General features: G+C 40.0%; 1 protein-coding gene across 1 annotated transcript; it reads right to left on the bottom strand.

Moving 5' to 3' along the window:
* Positions 1 to 1331: 1331 nt before the first annotated feature.
* On the bottom strand, positions 1332 to 20637 carry FMO2 (flavin containing dimethylaniline monoxygenase 2). Its single transcript, XM_070395654.1, has 9 exons — positions 20563 to 20637; positions 20067 to 20204; positions 12900 to 13088; positions 10295 to 10457; positions 9653 to 9795; positions 7302 to 7501; positions 5505 to 5860; positions 4964 to 5036; positions 1332 to 3532 (listed from the first exon to the last, which is right to left on the bottom strand). The coding sequence occupies exons 2-9, from the start codon at positions 20196 to 20198 to the stop codon at positions 3196 to 3198; spliced, it is 1593 nt and encodes a 530-aa protein (XP_070251755.1). The 5' UTR covers positions 20199 to 20204; positions 20563 to 20637; the 3' UTR covers positions 1332 to 3195.
* Between the last annotated feature and the right edge of the window lie 865 nt (positions 20638 to 21502).

Here is a 21502-nt window from a genome sequence, read left to right as displayed (position 1 = left end):
CAAACAGTTGTGGGTTCGATTCCTGGTCAGGGCACATACGCAGGTTGGGGATTTGATCCCTGATCAGGGTGCAGATGGGAAGCAACTGATAGATGTTTCTCTCTCTTTCTTTCTCTCTCTTTCTCCCTTCCTCTCTAAAATCATTACGAAAACATATCCTCAGGTGAGGATTAAAAAAAAAACACCTCCCCAGGCCACCACTGTAACTCAGCCTGGACCGGATGCAGCCAGCCCTCTGGAGCAGTAGATCTCCCTGTGGCTTTTCAAGGGACAGCAGGAAAGCTGCCAGGTCAGAGGCTGGGCTTGGAGTTCAGTGTTGGCTAATTACCAGCCGTGTGACTTTAGGCACACACATTGTTTTTCGTCTCAGGTTCCTTCTCCAGATAGATGTTGCTAGGTTATTTTCACATCTTCAGGAGGCTTTCCTCAATTTGATATTTTTGTAGATATCTGCCCTGGCAATTTTGGGTTTATTTAGAGAGACAAAGTGACAGAATCTTTGGAATCAGAGCCATTGGGGAAAACTAGAAATCTATAGCTAAAGGTTGTCTTTCAGCAAGTGAAGGAAATGAATAGGGAAATATAAGAATGATGACAAAGGGAAGGAGAGAGAAAAAGAAAAAAGGGAGAGCACAAAATAGGTTTCGAAGTCACCCTGAAGAGTTCTTTCTTTTTTCTTTAAAAAATTTTTTTGCTTCAAATCTGCTTGGTGGGTCACCAAGGTCTCATATTTGCAAAAGTAAACATGAGAATTCATGAACGTGTGCAGATGCCGCGATGGCACCCTAACTTAATTTCTATTTTGCAGGGGGAGGGGGTCTTAGAGTTGGCTGTGAATGACAGCCACAGCAGGTAACTAACTAGGTAAATTAATTTAAAGACTATAAATCAATGAATTAAAAAATACAAAAATGATGTTTTGAACCCGTGGGAGCCATGAGAATGTGCTGCATGGATGCCTCATCACAGGATGCTACTTGACCAAGGCTTGAGCTGCTGCACTCAAGTACATTGCTGTGCTGGTGCTATGGCCCCTTTTCATATGAAGCAGACCATTCATAGGAGAGTCAGGACTTCTCCGGTGGCATGAGGACTCTGTTGCAACTTCCCCAGACTACACAGCCTCAACTAGGGTGTTTCTACTTATTTTATTTAAAATAAAATAAAATAAAAATAAAAAATAAAAATAAAGTAAAAAATAAAATAAAATAAAATATTTTTTTCATACTTTGACTTTTCCCCCCTTTATTGATTAAGATATTACAAATGTGTCCTTATCCCCCCACTGCCCCCTCATCCCCCCAATCCTGGCCTCACCCCCTGTTGTCCACATCCATTGCTTATGCTTATATGCATGCATACAAGTCCTTTGGTTGATCTCTCCCTCTCACCCCCACCCTCCCCTATCTTCCCTCTGAGTTTTGAGCATCTGATCGATGCTTCTCTGTCTCTACATCTGTTTTTGTTCATCGGTTAAATCCTTTAACCTCTGACCTTTTACCTCTTTTTGAAGGCTTTGGTCTGGGCCTATGGCCGAGTTTATCTCCCAAAGCTCAGTGGGTATGTAGTGCATGTTTCATAACCAGATGTTTATTGCTCAATGTCTATTGACATTGAATTGCTTGGGTCTTTTTTGGACTTCAGTTTCAAGAAAATGTTTGTCTCTCCTGACAAACTGGTATGCTTCCTTTGATCAGATGATGAATATTACATGTGATTTAGCTTTTTGCCTAGGTTATCTGTAAGGTTAGAACTAAATACAAGGCTCAGTTTTCCTAATGCTTTTCATCTACTTGGGAAATATACTTTTCCTCCTTGATGATTGTTTTTCCAAAATGTCAATGATGATCTTAAATGTTATTGTATAGGTACCTTTCACTGTAAAATTACTTCAAATGCTTCTTAGGTTTAGCTGAATTATAAGCCAAATATAATCGGATTACATTTACAAGGAGTGCTGTCCTCCAAAAGTATATATACATGATCGTAAATCATATATACTGCTCAGTACTTTATCAATACTAGGGATTTTTGTAATTAAGTATATTATAGGGAAAGGTTATGTCTTTAGTTCTGAAGTCAGGCAAATCTGGGTTCTAATCCCAGCTCCATCGTAAGACCATCTGTATGGTCTTGTCTTGTGCATGTCACTCAATTGCTATGAATTTCAATTTCATATCTGCACCCATCTCCCAGAATTGTTGTGAGAATTAAATGATATAATACACATAATGTGCACAGAGCACAATGTCTAGTCTATAATGAGTACTAAGTATATAGTACATAACTATCATGGGATGTTTATTTTTATTTTACAGCAGTGTTTCTGTCAACATAGAAGAAAAATATAAAAAATATAAGAAAATATAAGAATTTGCCAAAACCGGTTTGGCTCAGTGGATAGAGCGTCGGCCTGTGGACTGAAAGGTCCCAGGTTCGATTCCGGTCAAGGGCATGTACCTGGGTTGCGGGCACATCCCCAGTGGGGGGTGTGCAGGAGGCAGCTGATCGATGTCTCTCTCTCTCATCGATGTTTCTAACTATCTCTCTCCCTTCCTCTCTGTAAAAAATCAATAAAAAATATATTAAAAAAAAAAAAAGAAAATATAAGAATTATAAGAAATGCTTGGCTTTTGATATGAGACTCTTAGAGCTGCCTGAGTAGTATTGCCATGGCTTTAAAGACTATTTTCATTTTTTTCTCCAGTATTTTTGAGTGATTCCCCACCAAGCAAATGGAGGGTGACCTAATGTCTGAGAATTTTGTCACCAAATAGTCTGGATAGGAAGACTGTTCAGAGCATCACACAGGCGTTTAAATATGTACCTGTAACTTAAAATTTCCAGTGATTTAAACAGTGGGGCCTGCTCTTCATTCTGTGTAATTCTGCTATTTTCTGCACAGCTGGCCTACATCAGGGCTGGCGACACTATTTAGCCCGTGTTATTTGATTGTCCTTTTTGGAGAGTCTAGATAACTTGAGGGAAGAGTGAAATGGCAAAGACATTTTATGACACTATTTTAGTTTCATACATAGTCCTAATCCTGCTAATTCTCCACAGGTACCTCTCTTACTCTTTCCCTCTCAACTCTAAACTTTAGAATATATGCTTAATATTTTTTCTTTCTGTCTTTTTTTTTAAGTGGTACTGACTGATAATAAAGCCACAAGCTGGTGGGTTAGTACCCTGAAGTTAGAAAAAAAAGGCCAAAGCAACAGCAAGAAGCCCCAGGATTTTCAGCAGGAGGGAAACTGGGAAGTTGGAAGCCGGCTCTAGAGTGCGCGTCTTTAGAGGCATCAGCATCCTCTGTTTCTGGGAGAGGATGGCACTCTTGGCTCCTTCCCATCGTCCAGGCCCCACCAAGCGATACTGATAGGAGTTGCAGGGTCCAAAATAGAGTTTCACAGCCAGTTTAGGATCTTTGAACAGGAGAGAGAGGAGGTCTGGCTTCGCACCTATCTCCGCGGCGAGCTCATCCAAGTAATCGATGTAATTGGTCTGCAGAATCTGGCTCGGGCTCTCTCCAAACCTGAATGAAGAAAGTGAGAAGGGCAGATTCACAAGATGTTCAAAGTTATATAAGAACAGAAGGCATTCGGTAGCTATTGACAGGGTGAAGGAGTGAGTGAACAAATAAATGGAAAGTGTTGGTTTATCCCATCAGGAGGCCCGTTTTTCAGATTGACTATAGACCACTGATGATGAACCTTTTGAGCTCGGCGTGTCAGCATTTTGAAAAATCCTAACTTAACTCTGGTGCCGTGTCACATATAGAAATTTTTTGATGTTTCAACCATAGTAAAACAAAGATTTATATTTTTGATATTTATTTTATATATTTAAATGCCATTTAACAAAGAAAAATCAACCAAAAAAATGAGTTCGCGTGTCACCTCTGACACGCGTGTCATAGGTTCGCCATCACTGCATAGACTGTAAAATAAAGAGCCTGTATTTCAGATTGACCATAGACTGTAAAATACATGAGACTTCGAGGAATGTGACAACATTTACAATCATGATGATTATTTGTTATTTACTAAGCAAAGTACCAACTAGTCAGGATTGTTGTCAAGACTGATGAGGTAACACAGATGAAAGCCTAGCCCAGTGCAAGCACAGAGGAGACACTTAATATTTGCTTGTAAAATTAGTAGAGTCCCTGGCACTCTGGTTGGCATATGATGCTCAATAAGTGTTAGATGAATGAGCATTTGGACATGAGATAACCCCTTCATGTCATATAAGGCTCCAAGTCAACTTTCCAAGGGGACTTAACCCACTTGAACCTCGTTTCACTTCAGTCACAAAGTAGTAATCCTCGAACCTTCATTTCACACATGTATGTGTCTATCATTTTACTTTTTATCCAATCACAGAAATCCCCCCTTTGCTTTCTCCCACCTCCTTAATCTATCACCAATAGATTTCATGTAACTCACATACATTTTTTATTGTCTCCTCTTTTGATTGTAATGTATAAAATAAGGTACAAAACTGCCATTCTCCCAAGCAGTATCTCAATCTGTTGAGACTCTGCTTCCTGGCAATTGTCAATAGTTTAGCTCAAATAAACTCACAAAAATTCTTCAAAGGTTTGAATGTTTCTTACATTAACACCATTCCCTTTCTAAACACAGAGTGTGAGTGAAGACATGGAATTGAATATGCGCATCATACAAAACAAATGAAGTTCAGTCAAGGGAAAATGTTCTGATTTGGTAAAATTCCTATCTTTAAGTAGTTAGTTGTTCAACTACTATATATAAGAATCACCTAGGAAGAACTCAAAAAATACAAACATCCAGTCTCATCCAGAGATTCCGATTCAGTTGGTCTGGGCTGTGGCCTTAGAATTTGCATTTTTAACGAACAGCTAGTTAGTTCTTACAGCTGGGTAGAGTACTCACTGTGCTTTGAGAAACACTGTTCTAGGTAAAGATTAAAAAAACATTCTTACAGGTCAATTCTGTTTTTGTTCCTCTTGATAATGTCTTCCATCATAGCCCTCTCTGAGGGCAAGGTACACAAGCCTAGAATACAAAAGGCTGGTTTAAGTAGTGGGTTGGTTTGGAGGTTCTAGCAGGGGAGTTCAGCTACTCCTATACCCTTGACCAAAGACCGGTCCTCTCCTTTGGGGGGAAGGTTGTCCTCTTTGACCTAGCACGCAGCTTCGTAGGGACGCACATACATCAGTGAGGGAGGAGGGGGACACCCTCCTAGCCAGCCAGATCAGCGGAATTAACCCTGGCGATCAATGGGGTGACAGATGTCGCAGCCAGATCGCCCTCACATCCAAAATTCACAGAACTTTCTAATATATTAAAGGAATGATTACAGATGTTTGTTATTATATCTTTGTATTTGTTATTTTATGACGTCTCCACTAACTTTTTAGGATGTAAGTCTTCAGAGAGCAGCCAAGATTGGCGATCTTCTTGTCTAAACTCATTATTGAGCAGACTCTACCAGGTGTGAGACCTCAGCCTTTGAAAACTTACCTTTGAAAACTCTCGTCACCCAACGAGCTTGAAGTTCGACAGTTGGGAAAATGGAACCTAGGGGCTGGATGAGACCAATGCAGGCAAGGGTTGCCTTCTCCAGGTGAGGAGGAAACATGTATTTATATAGCGAGACCATATTATCCTCTACTTTCACAAGTGAGTCTTCCAGGAAGGGAAAAGAGAATGTATATCCTGTTGCAAAGACAATGACATCAATGTCCTCTTCCACTGTCCCATCCTCAAAGATGGCAGAAGTTTCCGTGAGCTCTGTCACTCTTGATTTCACCTTGATGGCTCCATAGAGTATACGACTTGGAAGGTCATCATTTAGTACAGGTTCTTTCATAAGGTATCTGAAACACACAGAAGAAAACACTCAGAAGGAGCATTTAATGAGGAGTCTTGAACTGTCTTGATATTTTGTGAGTGTGGCTCTGAAAATAAAGAGGTTTCTCAAAAATCCATAAAACTTTCTAACTTGATTAGTTGGCTTGACCCCGAATTTACTAACTGACTTTATTTTCATGTCACAAATCTCTCCCTTAACAAAGGGGAAACATATGGGTGATAGGGGTAAAAGATATTTCAAAAAATGAAAGCATCCTCAAGGGCTTATACAAAATGCAGGTGCCTATGGTCATTCGCTGAGTATTCCAGTGGTTACTAGCCCATTGATGTTTCTCTAACATTCTTTTTTGAAAAAATATATTTTTATTGATTTCAAAGAGGAAGGGAGAGGGATAGAGATAGAAACATTAATGATGAGAGAGAATCATTGATCAGCTGCCTCCTGCATGCCCCCCACTGGGGATCAAGCCCGCAACCCAGGCATGTGCCCTTGGCCAGAATTGAATCTGGGACCCTTCAGTCCACAGGCCAACTCTCCACTGAGCCAAACCGGCTAGGGCTCTAACATTCTTTTATGTTATCTACCTTTAATTATCTTGCTGTTCCATTTAATCTCTATCTGATCATAAGTAAGAAAGGGAAAACATATTAAATTCCCATTAGTTTTAAAAATTAGTAAGGAATCAGTATGAAAATTAATGCATAGAATTATATTGGGGATAGTTGCTAATCTCAAGTATCCATGAAATCTCCATATGTGATAGCATGGGCAGTGAAGCAAAGTCTGCTTATATTTCGGTTTAAGGCAATCCATGCTACAGTTCTCAGATCTCAGCATACAGCAGTCACATGGCATTTGTTGAAAGATTCTAAAGCTCTTCTGTGTTGCCTTTCAAGGGGAGGAGCCTGTTATCAACTAAAGAAAAATAAACATCTATAATGTTTGCTTGAGTTTTTAAGTTCGATGATGTATAACTTTGACATGAACAGAGATTTTTTTTTTTTTGCAAAGAGACAGTGATTATGTTCTCAAAGCTGCCCATGGGAAGAACCCCCATGATACACAGCGTTAGCAGAACATAAATCATCGAGTGGAGACTCTGATACATGTTTCCTACCACAACCCTCTGAAAAGAAGGCCACAATCTCATTAAGCAGCCTTTCTGACGTTGGACAGCTCTGGGTAATAGAAAGTTCTTTTCATGACCTACTTTTGCTTTTTTTGGAGCAGCTCATACCATTTCTACTTGATCTTCTTAAGTATTCACTTTTAAAATGCATACAGAACAACTTTTGGAATTCAAACTCCAAAACCTATACCATACCTATACTGTTGGGTTGAAGCTTGAGCTACCATGTTAGCAATTTGGCCCTCTGTGAAGGGAGGCACCTCTAACAACCTTGCTTACCAATGAGTATACCATCAAAAAAGCAAAAGAACTCTACTTGTTTTGAGGCTCAAGGCCATAATTTTCATGGTGGAACCACTGATTCATCTGCCGTTCCAACATCCATTTTTGAACTGCTCGTGGCAGGACATTTCGGAGCATGGAGCGAAACCGGGTGTGGAACACCATGTCCCAGGGGTAGCCACAGTCAGAGATACGGCTGAGGACCCAGGAACCTTGCCTGGTGCTGATAAACACCTGGCAAGCAAAGAGAAAGACAGTTTATGTTAGGGCATCGTCCCTTTTGGGAGGAACCTGCTATGTAGGTGATATATCACACGTACGGCCCCTGAATTTCCTGCAATGCTTTATCTTAAAGATGATTGACTTCCAAGTGAAGTACCATTTTGTTTTCACTGCTCTATGGCAACTTTGTCATAGAAGAAGTACCCAGTGGTGTTCACATTGATAGAGGAAGACTACAACAGTCTTGAGAACTTTCCTGAAAACATGAGAAAATCTTCGGGCTAATACCAATCATAAAATCCACAGGTCTTTACCACGTTTACGGTTGTGGTTTGGTGCTCCTTCCCTCTTCTCACCTTCCCACCTGCCCACATTTCTTTTATAGTAAAGGAAAGTAATTAAAATCCTAGGAAAGGTACCAAGACAACCCAATGACTATATAGGCATGCATGCATAGATCTGTACTTCCCTGGAGTGGGAATACCAAGGGGTGTCAGCTTCCTCCCACACTTAAAAGAACAGTTATGTATTTTAAGTGTTAAAATCTGAACGTATATTGTGATTTCCATTCTTTTGAAATACACATCTGAGTCTTCTTTCTGGTATGTTCTTTACCTTGCTTACTCAGATTTCTCTCATTTTGAAATTATATATATACACATATTTCCAGATAGGTGGTTTACCTTGCTTACTGTTACCTCCCCGGCCCCTTGCCCAAATGCATATTTGAATTGCTTTCAAAATTTTACCTGACATTCTATGAATTCTGATGTATAAGGTGGTCCCAGATAAACAGTTAACTATGATTCATGTGTAAGAAAACCAGTTCACTTAAGTGTTTATGATCATGGACTCCAGGACTCTGCATCTAGACTCCCTAGGTTTGAATCCCAGCCCCACCACGTACAGGCTGTGTTGCCTTGGGCAAGTTATTTCAACCTCTCCATGCCTCAGTTTCTCTTTCTGCAAAATGGGGATATTAATAGTACCTGCCTCATGGGATTATTATGCAGGTTAAATCAGGTGGTATAAAGAAAGTACTTAAACTATTATCTGCTAGCTATTATTACTTTGCAAATTTAGGCGGGAGGAGAGGAGTTTCGTGTAGTGCCACATGTCTGGAGTAAACAAGAATTTGGAGACCAATTTTGCTGGGAAGGACCTCAACTCCTTAGCTTGTGAAATATTTCCGTGAGTGTCTTTTCCCAATACTTACTGTCTCCCCTTCTTCCTTGGCACTGACTGGATAGGTGACTTTTACAGGTTCCAGTGTAAACCCTTCATTCATCTGGGGATACACCATGTTTGTTTATCATGTTTGCTACCTGGCATCTCAAGCCCTGAAAGTCTGAGACTCAGAACAGGACAGTTTTGCTGGTTGTGGACATAGGTATGTAAGTCCTGTGTAGCCTGAAGAAGCCAAGCTGAGGAGGCTAGTGTACAGGTGATAGGGCTCCTGGGTCCAGGCCCTGTTAGAAGGGAATGCTTTGGGGAGAGGAACCCTAGCTATTTTCCCATCTTTGCCTAGGACTGTCCTACTGGAAGGGATTTATTTTCTGTTATTCCCAATCATCGATGTCAGCATTATCTACACCTTGTAATGCTTGACTCCTTCACAGCTCAGTTGTGTCATTCCTGAGCAGGTACAAAGATGAAAGTGGTTGGAAGGGCTCAGTGTGCACCTACATATCTATGATCTTGGTTGGGAGTCTTACTGACTATTTAATCTTTCTTTTCATAATCTTTGGATAACTGAGGATTATTTACATTTCAAATATAATTCAAATGTGCACTAAATTTCTAAATGCCCCTGCTCCCCAGATATGAACAGGTCAGCTTTTCACTAAGGCCCCTGCATGGAAACAAGGCTTCTTAGGCTGACAGTCATCTGGTCAAAACTTCCCATTTTCAAAGTGAGAGAACTGTAGCCCAGAGAAGTGAAATGACTCAGCCTATACATAGCTGATAGTGGCAGAGCTGGGAGGTAAACTGTGGCTTCTTTACATACAGATTTTCTGATGCCACATGAATCAATGGAGAAACCAACCAACCAACCAACCAGTTAAGGAGTAATGGAGCCTTGATTACATGGCTCAGATTTTCCAATGTGCCCCCTCCCCTTTCCTTTCCTCCAAGGTACAAGGTAAGCAGAGAGCTTTGCACCTGAGAAGCCTTCTTGCTCAGCTCAACGGCAATATCTGAGGCCGAGTTTCCAATTCCAATCACCAGGACTTGCTTCCCCTCAAATCCGTCTGGGTTCTTGTATTGGCGGCTGTGAAAATACTGGCCTTTGAACCTCTCTATACCTTCAGGAGGAAAAAGAGAGAAGCCTGTCAACTATGTCAAATTAATTTCAAGAAAACTGCATTGTCAACTTTTCCTTCCTGGGGTTAATCATTTCTTTTGCCTCTTCCTCTCTTAAGGGAGTTATAATAGCAAGGCCAATGGATAAACTCAAAGTAGGAAGCATATAAGAAATGTTAGCTTAAGCATATGGTCCAGGACCAAAAGAGTTTCCAGGAACTTTCCCCACTAACTCTGTCCATGGGCATGGTTCTGCAGAAAAGGCTCCAGGGACAGAACAAAGTCACAGCTGTTTGGCAGGATAGAAAAAGGCCAAAGCAGGCACATGGCTAAAAGGGCCTCTCCAACACGGAGGCAATGTGGATATGAATTCTCTGACATCTTGACTTTGGAGGAGGTTAGCTGGATTCCTGTGTAACAGAAACAAAGATGATCATTCCAAACTGCATAGGAAGTACCTGGACACCTGCTCTGAAAAGCTGGACATCCCCTAGGCCTCACCTGGAAATGACTCCAGTGGGATGCGAGGGAGGATGTGATGGCCACTGCAAACCATAATTGCATCGAAGATGGCACTTTGCTCCTTGCCTTTGCTCTCGGTGACAACCTCCCACTGGCCAGAGGATGAGAAATCCGGGCATCTTTTCACGCTGAGGACGGTTGTCTTAAACGAACATAGAGAAGGCATCCTTGAGAATTAATCTGGCATATAGGGGCCTTGTCCAGTGCCCTGAGGAGTGGGGATGAGTAGAATGCAATGTTTGATACAATTTAGGTTCCTTTTGAATCCATTTCAAGCCAGTTAAGGCAAAGACTGCTAAGCTCAGCCTTCTCATTCTTCTTTGGCAGGGAGATACCAACTGAGGACATGCTGCTTTGTGCGAGAGCCCCCGCTGAGCTGACTGAGTGAGAACTGGAGCGAGATGCAGGCGTGGCTGGTAAGCTCTGGGCAAAATCCATGTTTATCAATCAAGTGATCACATAATATTTATCAAGAACCTTTCATGTGTCCACTTCTGTGCAGACACTGTGCTAGAGAAGATGTTTCATGAAAAGCGATTTGCAGAGCGACTGGCATATTGTCAGCACTCCGTGAATGGGATATTTTATATTTTTAGAACAGGGAAAATCACGATAGCAATACTGTTCATGATCTCATTTGGATGAAATAATTTATTGGTTCATTGATTTCTTAAAATGTACCTTACTGTCTGGAGATCTGTGAGTTTTTAAAAGTACATATGAAGGTCGTATGTCTGATGTATTTAAGAACAATGTCAAATGGAAGCAAAGCTTTTCTCACTTTCAGAGGAGTGGCATACTTCTCTTTGTAAGTATTTGAGTTTCGTATGCATGCTTTTCACATTTTCAGATATTTCTCAAAATGTAGCATTGCTAATTTTTGGGACTGTTCAGATTTTAAAAATGTATATGGAATATTAGTATAAAGCTTACGAAAGTACTATAAAACGCCTGGGCATTTTCAGCAGAGAGTAAAGATTTCAGATTTGTAGTCCAGAGTAGTATACTAGCTAAAGTCCTGTGGATTTTTGCTATTTAAAATGTAGTTTGAGGACCAACACCTTCAGTATCACTCAGAAGGTGATTAGACATGCCACAGAGTCATTTACATTTTGAGTTGAGCCCTAACTTCTTAGGGCTTATACCAATTCAGAGATCAATACACGGAAATGTATTTTCCTAACCCCTCTCCAGCCTCCAGAAAACAATTGCAGCGGTGACACAGTGAACAAGAAAACTAGTTTCCTTGCAACTCTAACATGATCTTTAAAAGAATAGAGACTATTGTTCTGGCCGGTGTGTTCAGTGGTTAGAGTGTTGGTTGGCCCACACACCAAAGGGTCATGGATTTGATTCTTGGTCAAGGACACGTACCTGGGTTGGAGGTTTGATCCCCAGCCCCAGTTGGGGTGAGTGCAGGAGGCAACTGATGAATGTGTCTCTCTTACATTGATGTTTCTCTCTCTCTCTCTCTCTCTCTCTCTCTCTCCCTCTCTCCCTCTCTCCCTCCCTCCCTCCCTCTTCCTCTCCTTCTCCCCCTCCTCCTCCTCCTCTCTAAAAATCAATGAAAAAAATAGCCTCAGGTGAGAATTAACAACAACAAAAAGAATATAAATTACATGTTATGAAAGGGCAATACATCTATTAAATAAATTGGTAGCTAAGTAGACAAAGATCTATAAAAGCTTCTGATATAAAGGGTCTGTCATTTATAGGATGGATCTACCAGGAATTTGGGAAAAACTACATTAGATGGGACTGGATATTTAAAAAAAATATATTTTTATTAATTTCAGAGAGGAAGGGAGAGGAAGAGAGAGAAACATCAGTGATGAGAGAGAAGCATTGATTGGCTACCTTCTACACGCCCCACACTGGGGATTGAGCCCGCAATCCAGGCATGTGCCTTGACTGGGAATTGAACCATGAACTCCTAGTTCATAGGTCAGCGTTCAACCACTGAGCCACACCGGCCTGGCATGGACATTTTAATAGTGCTTACAAATACAGATTTTCACCAAAGCCAACTATTATAAATTAATATAATACAAACCTGGAGCAAAACTAAAATTACTGAGAAACTGAGATGTGTTAAAAAAAAACCCCTGAGCTCCATTAGGAGTTATGTATTCAGAGATGTAGTTTAAACTTTATTTCCTAGGCACAGTTAGTAGTTCTCAGAGTGTAGGTTATTGATAAAAATTCAGCATGTTAAGTGAGATATTGGTGTTTTTATTGTTGATTATTTGTTTTTTTTCCCGTGTTTTTTTATTAAAGGGAAATGAGGATAGGATTCTTCAGTGGTTACAAATATTAGTTTAAATGCAGTTTCCCTATCATTATCATCATCATTCAAACCTTTACTTTTAACAGATGATTTTTCTCTTCTGTTAATGTGTACAATTTATAGCATCAGGGTAATGACATTCTTTTTGGGTTTTCTATCATGCTCTCATCTTTCAGCAAATAATTGGATTGCAATACTTTGTTTTATCCACAATCTCTTGCATTATCAGAGTAACTTCTCTATTTAAATGTGATGTGAACTAATGTAGAGAAAACAACTCCCCCCAAAATACAATACCTGGAACTGAATATATTTTAGAAGATCAAACTTTTTGGCAAAGATTCTGAAATACTCCAGGAGCTTAGAATTGTGCAGGAAGTTTGGGAAATCTTCAGGCATTGGGAAGTCACTGAAACAGGACATTTCTTTGCTGGTGTTGGTGATGACAGATTGGTAGATACTCGCTCGGCCATCTTCCACATTTTCCTAAAGGATCAAATAAAAGTGATAATCATGCATTTAAAAATTCCCTGGGTTTCCTAGTCTTCTTCCAAATCTGACCCCTGGGTGATGTGATCCCTTTGGGTGCAGTATATATGTCCATCATCCTGTGTGGTAGGCCCCAGGTGGCGCCTTTCAGTGTGGCTCACTGGAGGGGCTATTGCTATTGGTGGGCTTGGGAGTGGGAACCATCCTTCTTTGGTCATATTTAGCACCCCAGGTCTCTACCTTTTTAATGCCAGCTATTGTGACAACCAACCCTTTCTGAAATTTCCCCTGGGGAGGCTATACCCACCTTCCACCTCTTTAAGATCCAATACATTGTGAAACATTGGTCAGAGAACATAATAGTACTCATTCAATTAAAGTGAATACCTTCAGCTGCTAAAATTGGGGGTATCAGCTGTTCCATGACTGTGTCTGTTGTTATTGAAGAAGCTATACGCATCAACAAAACCATTCGTTTCAGCTCACTTCTCACTGCACTATAAGAAAGGCACCTAGCATAGCTGCTCTAACATATTGACATAGACACACTCACTATCACACCTGAGTTTTCTGACATTTTCTGTACAAGAAGTTGTACTTGATTTTGTCAAACAAACTCAAAAGAAATCTGGAGGCTTTGCTAGAAATACATGATAAAGATTTTTCAAGGGTCTTAGAGTTTGCAAATCGGGAACACAACTAGGTAATGCCCAGAGTGTTCCAAAGAAGAAAGAAAAGCTATGAGTTCTTAGAGTAAAAAGTACATTCTTGGGAGAATCAGTCTTGCATTCTTAGCCTCTGGATTGATCCAAGATAGTAATTCTCTAAGACCAGTGCTCTGAATAATGGATGTCAGGTGGTCTGCATACATGAACATTTTTCCTTAGTCCTTTAGCGGGTAACCAGAGGGTTGTCTAGAGGTTTAATGTATAACCAGGCATTGATGAAGGACTGGAAAGTTAAAAAGTTTAAGTTCCCAGGCTAGTTAAACAACAGAATTGTTTCCTCATTCCTCAACCTACTTGATTTTGGTAATTTATCAACTTGACTGTAATGACTCCACATTATTTCTTCATGCTATTCTTCACTTTCAAAGAGTTAAGAAAAAGTAAACTGTGGGATCTTGACTCTTTTATACATGACAGAAGGAGCCTGCTCTTTATATGTATTGTGCTTCACAGGGGTTATTAGTCTCAACATGAGTCACCAAAGCTAAAACTATATTTGCTTTCAGATCATGTCATTGAAGAGCAGTACGTAGAATCCTTGCTAAATGTGGGTCTAAGTTTGTAATGATCCTTTTGCCTCGCACATTCCTTATCTCCCTTTCTTTCCTATCCATTTATCCATCTATCCATCCATCCATCCATCCATCCACCTACCTACCCACTCAGGCCAACTCAAGCCAGGAGTCAAATGCCTTTCATAATGAGCAATGTATTTATATTTTCTAGATTATTATTATTTTAAAAATACATTTTTATTGATTTCAGAGAGGAAGGCAGAGGAGAGAGAGAGAGAAACATCAATGAAAGAGACAGAATCATTGATCGGCTGCCTCCTGCATGCCCTACCCTGGGGATTGTGCCCTGACCAGTAATCGAACCATGACCTCCTGGTTCATAGGTCCCATGCTCAACCACTGAACCACACCAATCTGGCTCTAGATTACTTTTGCCAAAAAGTTTGATCTTCTAAAATATATTCAGTTCCAGAATCAAGGCTCAGATTATAACTTTGTTGCACTTTCAAGTGGCTTGGTTAAAACTAGTCTGATGAGGGTATGCCAGTTTTCTAGGTGATTAGGGTTTGGTATGATGTTATTGTAAACTGTACGTAAGTATTAGAATGTGAAGGGAGTTTGTATTAAAATATGAAAAGTTTCTGTCTCATATACAAAGATACAATAATCTGAACTGGATGAATGATAAATCAGAATCTGGACCTGCACAGAGACTTCTTTGCCCAGAACAAGCCTGCCTAGAGTTCTTTAAAAACCTCTGGCTATTTCTGTTTTCGACCACTGGCTTCACATGGCATAATCCTGGAGTCAAACTGATTGTGTAAAATATTTCTGGAAGGCTCAGCATGATTTAACACGATATTCTTGGCAAGACTGAATATCTGAGTTTCTTATCCAACCAAGTTCTCAAAATCAGAAATATTTCATAAAGCAAAAATAAAAATATTTTCCCCTCAAGATCAGATAATTTTATAAGTATTATAGAATAGAGTTAAACACAAAGGCTCTGGAGTTACACTGGGTTGATAACCTAATTCTGTGATCTTTAATGGCTTTTTAACTGTGAGCAAATTACTTACATCAGTTTCCTCATTTCCCCCCCCTATAAAATGGGATTCATTAATAATCCTGACATCACACAATTGTTATGAAGTTTTAAATGAGATTAGGGTGCTTAGCATGATGCCTGGTGCTAATGAGTGCTCAATGCATGTTTGCCTCTGTTGCTATTATTACAGCCCACTAGAGTTTTTACTACTAATCCAGTCAGGGTTTAAACTAAGATGGACTATTATACTAGAGCCACCATATTGGATTTTTTTAAGTGCCAATAAATTGGCTTTCAAATGTGGTTGGCTTCTCTGTCAGGTCAATTGTAAGCGATGAGAAGAACCGATTCTGATGTCTGGGCTCCTCCAATAATTTCAGAGCTGGAGCAAGGCTCTCCTTTGGGGGCTTTACTTTTGTAGTTTATCAGGGAATTGATGATGACATCACAATTCTTTTTCAAATTGGTTTGGCATATTGGATCTTGAGGGAGTCACATTTTAAGACAGAAAGTGATTGTTAGGGTACCAAAGAAGGAACACATGTGGCCAAAAGGGGTAAAGAATTATGAATTTATTAGGTCATCTGGATACCAGCTGGGCTGAGCCCCCAAATGGCACCAGCATCCAAAGACAAGGAGTCAGAGGTTTTTAAAGGACTGTAGGCGGGCTTTTTCTGGGTGGAGAATTCTCTGTGCAGGTCTGGATTCTGGGAAAGTCCGGAGGGGAGAGATAATGGTTTTAGCAAGTGGAATGTCCCTTGATCAGTTCCCAGGGGAGGAGGCATCGATTCAATTATTTGATCAGTCCTAACGGTGATGTTTCAGGTTGCATCCATTTATACGTCAATGTTTTCAATAAATACATTCAGTACTGTAAATGTGTTTTCTCTTCCTTATGATTTTCTTAATAACATTTGCTTTTCTCTAGTTTAGTTTATTATAAGAATACAGCACACAATGCATACATATATAAAATATGTATTAATTGACTGTTTATGTTACTGGCAAAGCTTTCCGGTCAATAGTAGGCTATTAGAAAGTAAGTTTTGGGGGAGTAAAAACTTACATGTGAATTTTCGACTGCATGGGGATTGGTACTCCTCATCCTTATGCTGTATATGTAACCGGGAAATGATAATTATATCCAAATGTTAAAAAACACACACGCACAAAAGTAATGTACTATATTGCTAACTTCCTTGTGAGCACAATTATTAGGAACAGTAAAGGAGGCAGAGCAGGTTAATGGCTGAAGGACGATTATGCTTTCGTCTTTTAATACCTCAGTAAGATTACTAAGTGTGAGGGGGTCAGGAATCTTACAGACCTTCACTTTTGTTGTTTTCCCACCACCAGTGTTCTTCTGGGCAAGTTGCGTATCCTAAATCTCAGTTTCCTCTTCCCATGTGAAAATAATCATAATACCTACTTCCTAGAAGTATTGTGAAGAAAAATGAGATGCTGCATGGGATGAGTGCTTCCCCTTGTTGGAAAAATTGCTAGAAATATATTATTTACCCATCTTCTCCATGTTCCAAAGCTGCCACTAGGGGGTATTGAAGAACCTTTTAGAACAGTGGTTCTCAACCTTCCTAATGCCGCAACCCTTTAATACAGTTCCTCATGTTGTGGTGACCCCCAATTTCATTGTTACAAATTGAACATAATTAAAGCATAGTGATTAATCACAAAAACAATATGTAATTATATATGTGTTTTCTGATGGTCTTAGGCGACCCTTGTGAAAGGGTCTTTCGACCCCCAAAGGGGTCGCGACCCACAGGTTGAGAACTGCTGTTTTAGAAGATTCAACACCCTCTGAGCAGGGCATGGGACAAGGATTCTTTTTTAAAAATATGTTTTTATTGATTTCAGGGAGAGGAAGGGAGAGGGAGAGAGAGTTAGAAATGGCAGTGTCAAGAGAGAATCAACTATTGGCTGCCTCCTGCACACCCCCTACTGAGGATGGAGTCTGCAACTGGGGCATGTGCTCTGACTGGGAATCAAAGTGTGACTTCTTGGTTCATGGGTCAACACTTAACCCCTGAGCCACACTGACCTGGTGGGACAAGGATTCTTAAATTTTGTTTTAACTTGTCACCACTAAATGTGGTATGTAATTGTAGAAGGATTGTGTAATTATGGAAATTAAAGAATAATCTGTTTTCAAAATTGATTTTGGATGGAGGAATGTCTTGGAGTGGTGTGGAGGCCTCAGCCTCCTTTTCAGTACCTCCTCCCTTTGGCAGTCCAGTCTCCTGGTAATCAAGAGCCTCACTGGCTTCTGAAATTTTGTCCATTGTATGTTTTACTCTGCAGAGAGATTCCTTGTCTTCTTTGGTTAGAGAAAATTGTTTACATTTCTATATTGAATATAGTTGTAAGCCAGGTTTGAAATGTGACATTATTACAGCTCCCATGGATTTATATACTTAACTATCTCATACCTAACTAGAGGCCTGGTGCATGAAATTCCTGCATGGGTAGGGTCCCTAAGCCTGGCTGGCGATCAGGGCCGATCTGTGGGGTGACCGGCGGGGTGATTGGGGGGCCCTCACTGGCACCCACCTTGGCTGGCCTGGGGCCTGCAGCCTGGGGCAGCTCCTGCGTTGAGTGTCTGCCCCCTGGTGGTCAGTGCATGTCATAGTGAATGGTCGTTCCACTGGTGGTTCTGCCGTTCAGTCGATTTGCATAAAGACTTAATTAATTTAAATTTTAGTCCTAACTTTTTTAATTGATAGGAAGTTATCTCTACTACCAGAATAGGAGAGCAGGAGAAATATTTTGGGGCACCTTCCTAGAGTTCACCAAGTCATATTTTTTGACAGATCACTAAAAAAAAACTCTCATTCTTCTGCTGCCAAACTAATGATAATTAAGTAAGGGACATTGACTCTTTGATTTTAAATCCCAAGTCAGGTAATAAAACAAAACAATGACAAATTTATTATTAAATAGAAATTTGTTATAATTTCGCATTCTTCCTTAGGGTAAAAAATCTACCTGGGGGGTAGAACCCCAAATGGGATCTCCACGTGAACTGAGAGTGGGCAAAAATAGCACCTCTTTGGTTAAAACAGGAATGTTCACCTGCTCAAGAAAAGCTGCATTGATTTTAATGAGCAGATGCTCATAAAAAATGAATGTGATTCAGCTGTTTTTCCAGTTTCCTCTCTGCAAAGTTACCTGTTCTGTCATAAGTATCAATCTTTCCATCTTAGTTCTGGCTGTGCTTGGATCACTGAATTGAACAGATTTAAAAAATTTAGCATTTGTGCAATATTTGCCAAACTTGTCTCATCATGGGATTCATTAGAGACTCTTGTTAAGAATAGGGTCCTCCCCGCTCAGAAGATTTTGATTAAGGAAGTCTGGGCTGGTGTTCAAAATTTAGTATTTTAAGAAACCCCCAGGTATGTCCTGTAGTCAGATCCCTTTGAGAAGCCCAATGGGGAAAAAAATCCCCTTTGGCATAAAATTCAGTTTGAACTGGATGTCCAGTTTGCTGGAAGTCCTCCCCATCCCCTTAACCGGTCCGTTTGCAGAAAGAGCACTTCAGATGGTCTCTGCCGATATGAAAGTCTGTTTTTCATGCTCTCAATCCATTTGCTCCTGTTTGGGATGTTCCCACCTATTTTACTCCCTCATTTTAATGTGCCTGATACATAATCCCTCAGCTTGTCATTCCAGTTCTGAGCTGAGGTTTTGTTTGAGCAAGAGTGCAAATTAGGACGTAGGTATAAGTAGGGATTTCGCTGCTTAGGAGTCATGGAGACCCAGGTTTGAATGCCCGTTCCTCCAGCTATGTGACCGTGACCACATCATTTACCCTCTCTGTTTCTATTTGCTTGTCTATAAAATACAAACATAGTTATGGTAGCTACACTTATTGTACTGTATTATAAGTTTTTGATATGAATGATCTCCCTTAATCTTTAAAATAGCACTGAGATAATTAGATTTTTCTGTTAATATCTTTATCCTACAGCTGAGAAAACTAAGACACAGGGATATAAATAACTTGCCAAAGATCTCACACCTAGAAGGTGGTAAGCTAGTACTCATTCAAAAAAAATTGGGGAGGAATAATTATAAATCTTTATAGCTCTCTATGTATTTTTCTAATTTTTATACAAATTCTGAAGGACAGCTAGCATTACCAATATTTATATTTGGCTAATAGCATGAATTGAATGAATAGAGTATATTAATAGTATAGCTAAAGAGTTTCCCAGCAGTAATACAAGAGTGTCATCAGTAAAGCTAAGCAAACAAGGTCTCTTTGTCAGAGAAAAGTAAAAATCATTAGTAATAAGAGCACACTTTCTAAAAAAGCATTTGCTCAATGATTGGAATAGAAGTGGTGTCTTGAAAAGAATTCCTGTCACTTCTTTTTTGTAAGTTCTCTAATACTAGCTTATTACTTTGAGAATGGCCAAAATAATGGGCTGCAAGATAGAGGCATAAGAAGAGATCCTTCACATGCCTGGCTTTGCCACGTATGTGTTAGAATAGTAATGACCTGGGAGAGATGCTAGCCTATTTTTTTCAGCTCCTGTATAGCTGCATGAAATAAGTCTGATAAAAGTTGCTTAGGGAATCCCTCCATAAGGCTCATCAGTAGCTATGCTTCCCCCTGTAATAGCAGCACAACCTGTGCAAGAAACAAGAAGATCTCACATACTTTGAACCTCCACAGTCCTCCAATATCTTCGGTCCTCTCAAAGCAGGTGGGCTCGAGTCCCTCATCCACACAGCACTTCAGAGAGATCAGTCCACTGACACCAGCTCCAATCACTGCCACCTTCTTTGCCATGGTCTCCTGTCACAGAGTTGGTCAGTCAGTGGCTCTCAGTGGGGCAAAAGATAAGAGAGTCGTAAGGTTGTGGTCAGGTAACGGGCTTTAAACGCTATAGTAGTGGTAATTTAATAACCAGCTGGAATGGAATAAAATGCCTCAGTAGTCAAATTCCAAAGTCTCATGGGCTTTATTGCAAGCCTTGTTTACAAAGTCTTGGTTCAACATTTAAAAGCAACCCACTTAACAAAGCCAAGTGGTTCAATGACCAAGTTCTAGGGAGATGAGCCAGATCTGCAGTTCTGTTCACTGCATTCGAGAGCCTTAGAGTTTAGAGCTGAGCGTTTCCTTGTCAGCTTCTTCCCCCAGCTGTTACCCTTACCTTTGTTGTTGCCTTTTTGTCGCTATCTCTCACACACAATGGTTTGCGTTGTCGGTTGTGTGCTCCTAGGCAGTCAGAAGGGTTTTAAGAGTTGGAGCAGGCAGTGAGAAATGGGAGGAGCTTCTTACCCCAGCATTCTGCCAGTGGAAACTCCAAGGACTTCGTTAGTTATGAAATCAAGCAAGGAGCCCATATTTTGAGGTCCAGGGTAGTGGTAAAATGTCTTTATAGTACCAACACTATATATCCGCTTACAAACATATCATACAGATAGATTAAAAACCATTTTTGTAGTGGATGTAGACAATGTTCATTTGCAAATTAGCAAATATGCAAATATGGATAAATGAAAAGAAGTTGAAATTACCCTTAACTCTCATACAGAGATAAATTTAGCCATTGGTGACAATTTGCTATATCTTTCCAGATATTTATATACATACACCTATGCACACACAAACAAAAATGAAATCACAATCTAAGTATGATTTCCAATTTGATTTTTCACTTTCCAGTATCTCAGTACCTTTATATCCATAGCTGCATTTTTAATGGCTATATGAATTCCATTTAGTTGATAGATTATTTATCCACCTCACAAATATTCAGTTTTGTGTATTAGGCAATATTTTTGGCATATCTCTGTGTCTAGATGAATAAAACAGATTGTGTCCCTGGATTTCTCAGAAATGACATACTTCCTTTTGGCTTGGCTTTCTTAGACTTGACAACTTCCAGGTCCTAGTATACCATGCTTATCTCTTCCTAGACTGCTTACCCTGACTAGATTCATATCTCATCTTGATCTGTCTGCTTGTGGGTACACTGGCTTGGATGAATCTAGTGGTCCTTCTAAGATCTTCCTGTCCATTGCCCTCTTTTTGGACTAATAGAGAACTGGATAATCTTTTTACAGTCTGTTATTAGCACTACCATTAAT

The sequence above is a fragment of the Myotis yumanensis genome, unplaced genomic scaffold (assembly GCF_028538775.1).
Source record: "Myotis yumanensis isolate MYYU_CA2020_CCGP unplaced genomic scaffold, mMyoYum1.0.hap1 SCAF_17, whole genome shotgun sequence".
In the NCBI taxonomy this organism is placed as follows: Eukaryota; Metazoa; Chordata; class Mammalia; order Chiroptera; family Vespertilionidae; genus Myotis; species Myotis yumanensis.
The sequence above is the reverse complement of the archived record's forward strand: the minus strand, read 5'-3'. Positions and strand labels throughout refer to the sequence as shown.

Excerpts from the sequence above, each read along its gene's own strand:
- FMO2 (XM_070395654.1), bottom strand. The coding sequence starts at position 20,198 with ATGGCAAAGAAGGTGGCAGTGATTGGAGCTGGTGTCAGTGGACTGATC. Across the intron at positions 9,796-10,294 it reads CCCACTGGAGTCATTTCCAG|GTATAGAGAGGTTCAAAGGC; the intron begins GTGAGGCCTAGG and ends TTCCTCCTGAAG. Across the intron at positions 3,533-4,963 it reads AACAAAAACAGAATTGACCT|GTTTGGAGAGAGCCCGAGCC; the intron begins GTAAGAATGTTT and ends TTCTTCATTCAG.